Source organism: Onychostruthus taczanowskii, unplaced genomic scaffold (genome assembly GCF_017590055.1).
Source record: "Onychostruthus taczanowskii isolate IOZ18803 unplaced genomic scaffold, ASM1759005v1 scaffold28, whole genome shotgun sequence".
Taxonomy (NCBI): domain Eukaryota; kingdom Metazoa; phylum Chordata; class Aves; order Passeriformes; family Passeridae; genus Onychostruthus; species Onychostruthus taczanowskii.
The window spans coordinates 5,271,675-5,284,854 of NW_024500128.1; the positions used below are offsets into that span (position 1 = coordinate 5,271,675).

General features: G+C 34.2%; 1 protein-coding gene across 1 annotated transcript in view; it reads left to right on the top strand.

The window, feature by feature from the left end:
- ULK4 (unc-51 like kinase 4) overlaps nucleotides 1-13,180 on the top strand; it is a 210,022-nt gene that overhangs the window by 58,780 nt on the left and 138,062 nt on the right. The window contains exons 23-27 of the mRNA XM_041407795.1: nucleotides 4,735-4,868; nucleotides 7,677-7,798; nucleotides 8,111-8,167; nucleotides 11,254-11,305; nucleotides 11,396-11,490. Coding sequence (XP_041263729.1) covers nucleotides 4,735-4,868; nucleotides 7,677-7,798; nucleotides 8,111-8,167; nucleotides 11,254-11,305; nucleotides 11,396-11,490 — 460 coding nt within the window. The remainder of the gene's footprint in view (nucleotides 1-4,734; nucleotides 4,869-7,676; nucleotides 7,799-8,110; nucleotides 8,168-11,253; nucleotides 11,306-11,395; nucleotides 11,491-13,180) is intronic.

Below are 13,180 nucleotides of genomic sequence, written 5' to 3' on the forward strand. Positions count from 1 at the left end.
CCAAAGGTCTTTCTCTGGAGAGCAGTTTTTCCTTTATTTGGCAGCAAAGTTGGGGCAGGGTTTGGAGTGCAAGTCTTATGAGGAGGAGCTGAGAGAACTGAGGTTGTTTAGCCCGGAGGAAAGAAGGCTCAGGGGTGACCTTATCACTCTTTGTAACCATCTGAAAGGAGGCTGCAGCTAGGCAGGGGTTGGTCTTTTTTTTCCCCAAGTAATGAGTGATAGGACAAGAGGAAATGGTCTTAAGTTGTGCCATTGGAGATTTGATATCAGAAAAAATTTTTTCACTGATAATTCAGGCAATAAAATTCTATTCCCACCAGTAGCCTTTGTGATATCTGTCCTTGGAAGGGTTTTGGAGCTGAAAAAGCTGTGCCATGTGAGGAAAATAATATTTTAATCTGTTTTCATTCATCGTATTGGGAGGAAAGGGCATGGGACAGGGAAAAGAGGGGAGAGAAAGAAAAATGGAAGGAGGAGTAGGGAAAGAGGAAGTGGAAGGGAGGGGTAATGGCAAGCTTATTTTAGCTCTGATGGGTTTACCAAAATGGATTTCCTTGTGTTTTTCTTCCAGTTTGTGCACAGGTACCAGGAAATAAAAGGCAGTAGAAGTAGGCACTTGCTGAAACCCCTTATTATTGCAAGCAATAATGATGCCTCAGGGCTGGGAACTTGAGAAGTATCCAGTGTTGCAAGTCTTAATTCCTGGAATGCAATCTTAAGACAACCTGCCTATTTGTTTTTAATGTTTACAGAGTCTATTGGCTTTGGCCATGATACCAGCAGTTACTATTCACTTTTGGAGTATTTGTACACAGAATCCCCCATGCACGTCCCTGTAATGCCTGTTGATTAGTTGAGTTTACACAATCTGGTTGCAAGTTTCTTTTTGCACCTCTTTTCAAAAGTCTCTACTTATTCAAAGACTAAGGAAACACCTTTATAATTCCAAATAAGAGTGGAGAAACAGCTGATCCCAACTGATCAAAGGGATATTGCATACCACGTGGCCTTATTGGCAAAAGAAGAAAGGAATGGCAGGGAAGACATTAGGAGTGATGGCACTTGTCTTCCCAAGTAACCATTACATGTGACGGAGCCCTTTGTTCCTGGAGATGGCTGAATACCTGTCTGCCTATGGGAAGTGGTGAATGAATTCCTTGTTTTGCTTTGCTTGTGCTGATTTTTTAGTTCTGTGGATGAAAAGTATTGATATATAATAAGAAATGTAATTTTGAAGTGAATTCATTGTTCCACAATATTGAGACAATTCACCTGTTACTCTTTTTCCCTACCTGTTCCATGGTAGGTAATTACAGTTCTTCCACATGTGATACAGCTAGAGAAGATACAAGATCCTTTAGGCTGAAGTAGCACTTGTTTATTTACACTGTGAAAATTAATTTATTTTGCTAATCACACTGAGTTTTCTAGTCTCCTTCATTTCTCCTTGATTTGCAGAGGCATTCTACCTATTCTTCAGGGAAGGGACACCCTGAAGTTTTATTGAGGCTTTTCATTTCACCCTTTTCAGAGCTAGCAGTAATTTCTGATTAGTCTCATTGAATTGTTATTTTTGTATATAGGTGGTTTCAGAGAATTTCCTAGGTAACAGAGCACTTGGAGATTGAACTTCTCTTCCCAAAAGAATTTATTCAAACCTCTTGTTTTCTACTGTCTGCAGAGATGGACCCGTGTGGAAGCGTCCATCATCCACAGGGTAGTATTCCCGACACATTTCACTCTGCAGAAATGTAACCATGCACAATGGCATAACCTCTGAGCAAAATCTTTCTCTGTTTCCTGAGGCCACCTCCCATATGTATTAAATTTTCAAATCTTATATGTGCCCTGAAAGGAAAAGCTTTGCCTGGAAACCTACTACAGTCTCACATCTAGCATAGCATGTTTGCTTTGTATGTCTTAAGACTGATCTAGAAAAGTAGTGAGGAAGAAAACTGAAAAGCTTGGTGCTCAGTCAGATGGGGAAACATGGAAATGGAAGGCAGGAAGGAACAATGATGTAAGTCAGTGATTTCAGGAAAAAAACCCCGGCAAGCTGGTATCAAATTAAAAAATAGAAAAAAAGTGATGGAAGGCAAGAAATAGAGATCGACTCACCTGTTACCATGGTATGCCATCTGATGTTACATCTCTGTAAAATAAACACTATATCTACATTAAGTATCCTTTAAAAATCTTCCTCATTTTCTTTTAGCAGATATTGACTAATAACAATAATAAATAAAAATAAAACTAACAAATAGTCCTTGAGTTCTTGGGGTAAATGGACTGTATATGTCCTCAGAGTATGCATGACCTTCTTTAGTTTCATGAAGGTCTGTCATTCTCTGTGAACTTTAGTCTCTTTTCTTCGTATTGATCATCCTGTTAAGAAAAGAGCTCTTATTCTTTTAAGTAGTAGACCTCATTCCCCTTCCTGTTACTCCAGACTGTTAACTCTGGAATTTTCCCTTTTTTGCTCCACTCTTTCACTTTTTTTTTGCAGAAAACTTAGGTTGTTTTGCTTTTTTAGTGTAAAAGCTCACTTATGGCCGTATCTTAAAACACAGACACTTGAACTTATTTTTTTTTAAACCAAACCTTTGCTTCATAGACAGTGGTTTACTCCTCATCATATTTAGCTTATTTATACTGACATCTAGATATTTTATCATTGCTGAGTGCAAGACAAACGTGCCACTAAATGAATTGAATAAATGTGTTTCTATAGGCCTTGTTTTGCCTGCTAGAGAGAGCACTGAGATTCATCAGGGAATAAAAGTAACTGATGAATTGTTCTACATATGACTGAGGAATTTGTCAAAGGAAAATAGAGATGCTAATGCTTTACTGCCTACAGAATTTATATCTGTACAGTTTTCTTGAGACAATGCTTACTTGAACCAAAATATCAGGGAAAAAATAGTTGTGCATATTTTTAGAAAATCTATGTGAAAGACAATTTTGTGAATGGAAGGACAACATAAAGGAGAGAACTCATTTATCTTTCCTTTCTCAGAATAAATAAACCTACTTTGTATCCTTCTCAAATGTGATTAAGTAATAGAACATGCTTTTATAAAATAAAAGAACCTCTTTCACCCAAAGACATAAAATCACTCATATTGAAGTCTATTTGGCCCATTTTAAGTAAAACTCAAGCAGATCTAAATGTATTTCCATATATAATCAGATGATTGTTAAATCATGGAAGTGTTTTCTTTAAAAAAAAATTAATTCAAGTTCTGATATTTTGTCATTTTTTTAAAGTTAAATATTTTTGGAATAGAAATTACTTGGTTGTCTGAAAAGGCTAGAAGTCCATTTTATTTAAAACATTCAAATTTTTATATTAAAAACTGTAAAGCTTATAAAAGTGAAATTCTATTTGTAGCACAGCGTCAGATTTTTAAGTAGTTCTTTTCTAATAGACAAATCAAAATTCCTGTAAAATAATGCAATTTCCAGTCATTACAAGAACTAAAGATGTCCTCATGGTCTCTGAGAAGTGCAGCTGAATGTGTTGCATCTGGGCTGTTGCACAAGTGAAAAGTAGTTACTCACTGGGTCTTTTGATTTCTCTCTTTGTCTCTGTAGAATAGGTAAGGAAAGATAAGAGTGCAGTATTCAATCATAATAATGTGTTTTTTAGAGACGTAATCCTGTAAAATATATTCTTAGGTAATTTTTACTTTGTTGGCTGTATAATCTTTTTGATAGAAAGATGTATTTCCTAGTAGCCTTGTTATGAACACTTGAGGTAAATAAGTAATTTTTGTAGTTCTGTAAAAGAGCATTGATTATCAGAAGGGTATTTAAAAAGATAGTACTGAAGTGCATGCTTAAAATCCAGATCATGGATTTCCCTCTCCAGTGATTGATGGTTCTTTGCACAGGACCCGGAGGGAGTTCGAATGTGAAACAAAGATGTCAATAGTATGGCCCTAAAGGGAAGTCTGGCCCTTCTGTCTATTCAAATAAGCATTTTAAAATTTTGCCTGAAGCATTCTGTTACAGGTGTATTATTAAAGCAATGTCTTGTAAGTTAGCCAGTGGCTAATAAATCAGTTACCATTTCATTGTGAGAAATGTCATTCTTCAGAATGGCACAACCACAGAGTACTTACCAGTTGGAATGCATGCACTGAGTTTGTATTTAGAAATCATAAGCACCAGATTTCTAGAGAAGGGATGTAAGACTAGTTTGGGCTTTTATCTCTTTCAATATGGCTATTCCAACTAGTGCTTACATTTTAATAGGCTGCAGTGTGATCTGTGTAGGATGTTTTTTCTGGACTGAAAGATTGATCTCTTGTTATGTTCACTTTAATTATACTTGCTTTTGAAATTCTTATGGGTTGAAAATTAGTCTTTCACTTATATTGCACATATTGATTACCTATTTCAAAATAAAGTGGATTGTAAAATTAGTCTCTCTCTAAATTTGCAGAAAGATTCACTCCTTATGTTAACATCATGTATTCATTTAAACTAGTTGAGTTGTGCTTATTAAAGTAGCTTAAGGGTTTCTTTCCTTGACTCAGTTATTTGTGTTGGTTTTAGAGTTGATTAAAAGAAAAGTCTAAAATTTCAACAAAATTACAGAGCCAAAACTAATGTATCATCTTCATTGTAACCACGGATATCAGAAATGTCTGGTTCAGTAGTTTTTTTGAGATATAGTGTTATTTTCTTTGGTATGAGAGTTAATGTTTTGCACTTGTTTAAATGTAGACTCATGATGTATATTGAAAGAGACAGCAGAAAGACCATGCCAGGAAAAGAGCAGCAAGGTGGCAGTGAATACCTGTCAAAATGCCTGGATCTTCTCATCTATCACATTGTGCGGGAGCTGCCAGGAATTCTAGGTAAATTCAGTTTGTTAACCAAACAGATCTTACCTTTGTTTACTCTGTCAAGAAACAGGTATCTCCTTATATATGCAGGTGGAAAGATGTATTTTCTGAATGCATAAAGTTGGCATGATATCAGCTTCCTGAAGTATTTTAGATATGTCATGATCAGATACTTTGTATTGGAATGTGTGATTTCCTGTATGAATATTTTGTGTTTGTGGAATGGTAAGCCTCACCAGCTCAATCAGGAATGAAGCCCAGAGGTACAAGAAGTCTTATCAATGTTCTAAAGATATTGTGAAATCTATAAACATTTTACAATCTAAGAACGAATTGCCCCATAAAGCAGAGGCCTGGGAGAGATGCAACAGGACATATCTCGGAGTACATGTTAGTTGCTTACGCTGAAATTTATATATTGAGTATTTGCTACAGGCAATATTTCTGGAAAATTTCATCTTAAGTACTTCAGTTGTTTTAGATGCCTGAAACTGATTTGCTCATGCACACAAGGTTTATTTTCATAAAATTATTTTCTGATGAGATGATACCTGATGTATTTTTCATCTTTTCTACATTATCACTAGGATATTGAAAATGTAATGGTAGCACGGCAAAGGTTAGTAGACCTAAATGTCATGCTGCTATTTTAAAAGAAACTTTACTTCCTTTGCTAGTGTAAATTTTTTCCTTGCTGCAAACACCTGATCCCTTTTTTTTCTAACTAAATATCAGGTTTGCATATTGACTATATTTCAGAGTGGAAGTCTCAGACTATAAATGTTTGAAGCACCAATTTACCTCTTATTGTTTATATATGCTATATGCAACTGATGTAGTAGACTCTGATGTTTCCTCAGAGTCTGAAAGTTTCAAATACATAGTTACTATCATGATACATATTACATCAATTGCTTATACGTGTAATTACTACTGATTTACAGTTAGAATACATTTTTGAGAATCAAGCATAATTTCTCCACTTTGTTTTCTTTTCCAAGCTGGATCTGTGTGTTGATTGTTTTCTGTAACCTGAATTTCCCTTTCTGTATTTGTCCATATTTGTCTGAAGTCTTTTTCTTTTCATTGCTGTATGATGAAGGAGCATGTACTGCTCGAGGTGGTGAAAGCTGTGGGCACCTAAGAATTATAATCAGATTTGAAAATTGGGACAGTGAAAAGCAGTTTAGCTGTTAATTTAGAATTAATCCTACCTGGCTTTTTTAATATGCATTCATGTAAGCTCCTTACTGATCCCATCTTCTTCCACCAGATGTAGCTATAAACCAAATAGATTAACAAGTTGTAGAAATTGACCTTAAAGATACATTTGAACAAAAGAAATAAATTGTTAATCTTCTGGTTAATTTAAAAAGTTTTTGGTTGTTGTAAATAAGAAAGTAATTTTATTTCTGCATTTATAATATTTTACCTATTTTTAGGAAGTAGATATGAATTGTTTAGATCGTGCTAAAATTAAAGATAGCCATATCTATCTATTTATGAAATGCAAAATTGCCAAATGTGATGGTTATGTATTCTTTAAAATATAGAAAGAGAAATTGTTCACTAAATCAGTTACTAAACAAAGATTGTGTGTAATTCAAAACAAAAGGTATTAATGAAAAAAGTGTTGTGTTTTATCTGTTGGAAGAGTTTTAAGCAACACTTTCTTTTCTTTACCAGTGAATGAGTCAAATCTTTAAGACCTGCTTTAGTGCCAGGCTCTGTCTTTTCTGCTTATATTGAAAACTGAACTCCATGGGAACAGAATAAAAGCATTGATATTATTCAACATGATTAAATTCTGACTTACTGTGAAAGGAAAGGCCTTTTTTGGCCTGAAAAGTCATATAAAATATGGAGTCCCATTCTTTATTTGCTTAGCATATATGTGAATACCCTTTTACAGTTTCAAGCAGCTATCTTTTTAGGGAAAAAAAAATATAACAGGTGGTCTTTTGAGACAGCATTGGTATTTTCAGGTTATAGGGACAGAATTTTCCTTCTTTTTATATGAGCTAACTTTTCTCATGCTGCTTCTGTTCTTTATTCTATGCAGAAGAGGTTTTGCTTTTTGTAAATAATAGGAAGCGTACCACAAAGTTAGCATAATGTTCCTTGATTTTTATATGTCTCTTCTGAGTCTGAAGCGTAATTTTCACTATTGCCATTAAAATTTTGTTAGCTTATATCTGAGGTTTGTAATGGAGGCCCCTAAGTTCTCTCATTGATCTGTTGCTATCTCTTTTATAAGAATTCCTGTAGATACAGGTCACTTGTGTCACAGTTTGATCAGTGCATGAGAATGTGTGTGTGCATGGCTGGTAGAAGGATCTCTTTTCTTGGTGGAGAAGGGTGTTTGGGGTTTTTCTTCCTGCTGAACTGTGCTGCAGGGGAAACAGCTGCTTCAGCATTATGTCACCCACTAATCTTAGTTCGTTCAGTTCTTGGTTAACTGAAAGCCGTGAGAATTTCACTTTTTACTTCACTGAAAATAGAACTTCATCCACATAATTTAGCCAGTATAAGTCCTCTCTGCCAAGAAGGGGTAATTCTGTCTTTACTTCAACAGTCATCTTATACTTCTATCCTCACTGTTTTGCCAGAGATGACCTATGCCTGTCCCTGTAGCCAGAGTAGGGAATCGATCTGGTTGAAGACAGAGCTAGGAAAGAAGTGCTGGGTTCATCATGAACACTACTTCTGGCAGAGAAGACAGGAGTGAACAGAGGCTACTGGAACAGAGATGTTTTATATGTCATTTGCTGTTTAGTGATGTTTTTATGTTGGATCAGCCTGAAATGCTGTTTTCTGTAGGTGACATTCTCAATGCCCTAACTAATGTCTCTGGACGTAAACACCCATCAACAGTTCAGGCCAAACAGCTGAAGATGTGCCTTCCTATGATGCCTGTAGTGCTTCATCTTGTGACATCCCAGGTAGATTCTTTTTCCCCCAAGATTTGTTACACAGAGGACAAACTCTTACAGTTTCCCAAAATCTGATTCCTGTCAATAATGATCAGAATGAGTAAAATAGAGGTTTTGTTAATGCATAGATATGCTGATGAGTATTCCAGCTATGGAGCAGCATTTGATAAATGTGCATTCTGTAACAATGGTAATGACAGAAACACATGCATATTTTGTCCTCTTTTTTTGTTTTTCTTAACATGTGAAACAATTTTTTACTTTTTCTGGTCATAAGATGTGCATTTAATGTAATTTTTTTCTTTGGCTAATTTCAAATAGGTATTTCGTCCCCAGATAGTCACAAAGGAGTTTCTTTTCAACTATGGCATCTTACTTGTGAGTATAAAATACACGATAAATATTTTTACAAGACATACCTATGCATAAAATTTTGGAAGTTACTTTAATGAAATAAAATTAAATTTCTAAATTGGAGAGAGAAGTTTATTCTGAATGTATATTTTAAGCTTTGGTTGTATTCAAAACTTTCTATATAATCAGAAAATATTTTCTGCAGTAATCTATTTATTCAAAGTGAAATTCTGTACATATTTGATAAACTGAGAATTTCCTGTGTGCTTTATTTCTGAATAGCAAAGTTTAGTTCTAAATTACATAGAATATTTTCTCTGGAATTTCCTACTAGTATTTTATGAGTAAAAACAAAATAAATATAAAATAAAATAAAAGAGAAAATAGAATAAAAGAGAAATAAAAGAGAAATTATCGTTTATCTATATTTAAGGTATTGTTTCTTCTTGTCACCTTTTATTTCTTGTCAGTACTTCTAAACTGTGTTTAGCTTATGGAAATCTATGGAGCTAAGGTACTGAACTCATGTTGACATTTACAACCTGTTTCTGACATTACCCATAGAAAACAAACTTTTTAGCTGTGCCGTTGGATAGTACAGGGGAAATGAAGTAGTACAGTTCTAACATAATTTCCTCATATGAAAACAATTGTTTATGCTAAATGAGAAAAAAAGGGATATTCTAAATTGCATATCAGAGTTAAGCAAATACTTTTAAGTGCATGAGTTCATAAATGACAGCTAGGTATTTATCTCCAAATAGCATGAAGAAATGGTTTTCTACAATTAGATTCAAGTTATGTGTTCATATTCACTTCTCTATCTCCTTTGACTCTTTGTTCCAAGAAAATGGAGTTTAATTTAGCTCTACTAAAATATTTGTGTAAAAATTAGCATTAGAATGATGAAAAAAATTTGAAACTGTGGATGTTGAATTACAAAGCCCTTTCTCCCTTTGAAGCATTTCTAACTAGGCAGTAGATTTATTAGTAGTTTTCAATCAACCTTCTAGAAGGTGAAATTCTTCTGTCAACAGTATAGGTACAATGAAAGTTTTCTTTTGATGTTACTCCAGGTTGTTTGAACTACTGACTGAGGAAGTCAGGCTAGTTATAATAGCACAGCTTTCCTCTGAAATCAAGGAGGAGCGCATTACTCAATGTATCCTACGTTTTGTCCTGTCTCCATTGAAAAAGGCAATTCAGGAACTTACATACACTGTTTAAATTTACACATGAAGAATGGAGGGACAGTAGTATATCCGAGAAATTAATATAAAATTTTAACCCATTTTATGTAACTGTGTTATGATATAACTAATATAATTACATCTGGAAGGGTAACTATCCATTCTATCAGGCAACAACCTACTAGGGAAATTTGAGTTTAGCAACATTCCCACTGACACCTATAAAGGGACATTCAATCATCACGCTGTACTTTTTCAAAGTACTGTGCTATAACTAAGGCCCCTAAGACTTTAGCAAGGCAGTCTTTTTGTTTTGTTCTTTTTTTCCTGATTTATTCAATGGTCTTGTTCTTAACAGTAAGAAATTATGCGGAGTGGAAAGATGTGTGCTTGGGATCTGGACAGAAAAGAAGAGTTATTTTCCTGTAGTGGTTGTTCATTGAGAATTTTTTTTCATGCTGCTTTGAAGTTACTTCCATCATCACTGTAATTTTCAGTAGTGTTGAGCAAAGAAATTGAGAGGGAGTCGGGACAGTCCTTTCATGTTTTCTGCTGTGAACAGAAGTACACGGAGGACACGCCGTACCCCAGAGGCAGGGCTAATAGCAGGCTCCTGATGGGGTGTGCAGGGCGTGGACTCACCTCTAGGAAAATACACATACACCATTTCTCTCCATTGCTTGAAAAACCCCAGATAGTTGCATTTCTTCAAATCACACATCTTTTTCCTGTGTTTCTAATATACAATTAATAAGCACTAGTAGCCAGAACAATATTTACACCAATTATTTTGGTGTTTTCAAATCAGTCTTGAGACTATGGTTGTGTGAAACTGTCTATAAATGAGCAAACAACATCATTTGCTCTCTTCCAAATCAAGTTAATTAGATAATACCTAGTAATTTTCTTCAAATGATCAAGAAGATAACTTTTTTTTATAGACACACTTATTTTTTATGGCTCTTTCTGAGGTGCTTTTAAATAATGAAATATATAATTGGTTTCTAACTCTATTTTTAATTAGAGAAGAGTCCTTCAGATGTTTCTTACATATTGTGAAAAAGATAACCCATGTAGAAACTTCTTCCATTTTAATATTTAATAAGGAAAATTTAATTGGTAGTGAAATATACAATAATGCCATTTTCCTAAATACTACATTAGTAAAAAAGAGCATACTACACATTCTGCTGAGAATTTTCCTTCCTTAGCAAGTCGTAATAATGTCTTTTGCATCCCAATGAAATAAACAGCCATGCATAGAAATGAAAAGAGAAGAACAGTGGGTCTAATTGTACAATATTTACTTAATCCAGATTATTAATATTTTATTTACCCCGTTCCTTAATATGATGACTAATTTAGGTGATTTTTAATAGAAAGTTAAGTTTGCATTTTTGCATGTTCTCCTGAGTGTAACTGCATCCATACCATGTATTGTATGCATGGAGATCAAAAAAATGGTACAATAACAGAAAATTGCATTTTCTGAGGATGGCATTTTCTGTTCTGTTTCTGAAGGGTCTTTGGTCATTTTAGTGAATTATTTTGACATAGCCACATCTAAGGTAGTTCAAAGTCTTCTAAGAAATTACAGTTTTCTGTTAACAATGAAAACATTTAATTATTGTCTATTCAGCTAGAAATGTTATGATTTCTGATACTAGTCATAGCAGTAATCCTTACTGTACTCCACATGCAAGGTTCCAAGAGCATTACAGACTTGCAAAATTATAACAGCTAGATCATTGGTACTTTCAGTTTTAGTTAATTACTATGAATGTTTATCCAAATGTAGGTACAATTATATTTTGTCTTTACACAGTTTTTCAGATAATTTCTTGTTGTAATTATTCAGTGATTATACTTTTTAATATTTTTTCCCAAAATATTTTAACATAAATGCTGCTTCTTTTGCAGGAGTTCATCAGATCAATAGATTCAGGAGAAACAATCTTGGATAGAGCAATAGGTGTGGTAAACTATGTTATTGCAGCACTTTTAGACACAGATATTCTAACTATTGAATTTTATGAAGGAATATGATTACTTTTATCAACAGGGCAAGCTGCATCAGAAGAATTGATTAAGACTACTTTATTGACCTTTGAAGCAGTAACAGAGCATCCCAGCTTGCTGATGACCCATCGCGTGACTGTAAGTCTGACAGCAATTTAAATAGTTGCAGGCTGATAGGCCTAATTCAATTTTAAATAGAAAGTGTTGAAGATTTAGAAACAGTTTAAAATATATTGTGGTTCTGTTTGACAGGAAAAATACTTATTGTTTATAGAGAATTTTCAAAGAAGCAGCAAGACATTCAGTTTACTGTACTTAGTTGAGAAATTAGAGGGAGAATGCAAAAAACTTAGAGTTTAGAAATAGTGGTTCTTGATTCTGTAAGTGTTTCTTCAGTACAAATATGTTGCTATATATTAGTGAAACTACCACCACTATTTATGCTTTTTACATAAATATATGCTTTTAACAACAACACCACCTCTGAGGATTGATTCCATTCTATCTAGATACCAGTAGATATCATATCATATCATATCATATCATATCATATCTGCTGATGAGGTCATCAGTAGCAGTTATGGTGGTGGGGTTTTTCTGTTGCTGTTTGTTTACTTACTTTTTTAGTCAAACAGGTTTCTTACATAAAAATTTCATTAGAATTACCAAACATAATGTAAGCTTCTTATAATCACTGAGTTTTGTTTTCTTTGAAGTTCTTGGTTAAAACATTCTACTGTGAGCTAAGCTATTTGAAGGCAGAACAATTAAGTTGTGAAATGGTTGTCAGCAAATCAGGAGGTCTGAATGGTTGAATCAGGGTTTGACAAATCATTATAACCTGTACCAATGCATTTTTGTGCTTGAACTTTCACCAAATTACAATCCACCATATTTGCTGAGATGGCCATTTGATTCAAATTGAATCTTATGTGTTTGTATTGGAATTAAGTTAAGGGCACGCATTCAATATAGCACTTACATCAAGAAAGGCATCAGCAAATAAATAAGAATGAGGGATGTTAGGCATTGTGCTAGATAAGAATGGGTGATCTTAGAAATCAAGTGTTTTTAGAAGTTGAATCCTCATTGGTGAGAGAATCTAGATTATAAAGTCTTAATAAGTGGAAATAGTAAAATGAATCCCAAATATTATTTGGAATTTTAAAAAGTTTAATAGAATTTTTTCATGAATGCTCACAAGACTGGTATTCAAGAAAATGATCCTTATGCAAAAAAAATCTAACCAATTAGTAGTCAGAGGGGAAATAGTACTGTTCAATTTACTTTAATATGGCCACAATGTCCTAGAAATGAAATGTTAAGTGTAGGTGAAGTATGAATGCCTACTGATATCTCCCTACATGCCTGTCACCCTGCTTCTTACTATATCTGTATCCTGCTAGAATCACCTCCGTTTTAAAAAATAATTGCTTTACTTTTGTGAGTTACCAGTGTGTCTTATATTGACAGATATATGTACCATTTTTTATGGGGGTCCATCAGCACTGACTGAAATTGCAATACCTTGTGTCAGCACATGAAATGAAATTCCTCTACCTGTTTCAACTTTACTGGTCTGGGGATTTTCTCTGGAAGAGACAATTCCTCTTTACAACTCTTCTTCCCCTGTGCCCATTTCCACATTTAGCAGAACTTTTTCTTGAAGCCAGGGAGTGATTATCCTTGTCTCTGTTAGGTAACCCATGGGTCACAGTAGGGGAGTTTTAAAGTATCTAGATTTCTGGGGAGCAGTTTACTTCAGCTCATGTGTAGGAAGTTTTAGATGTTTATTTAAAATCCATCTGAGCATATCAGTTACGTAGTT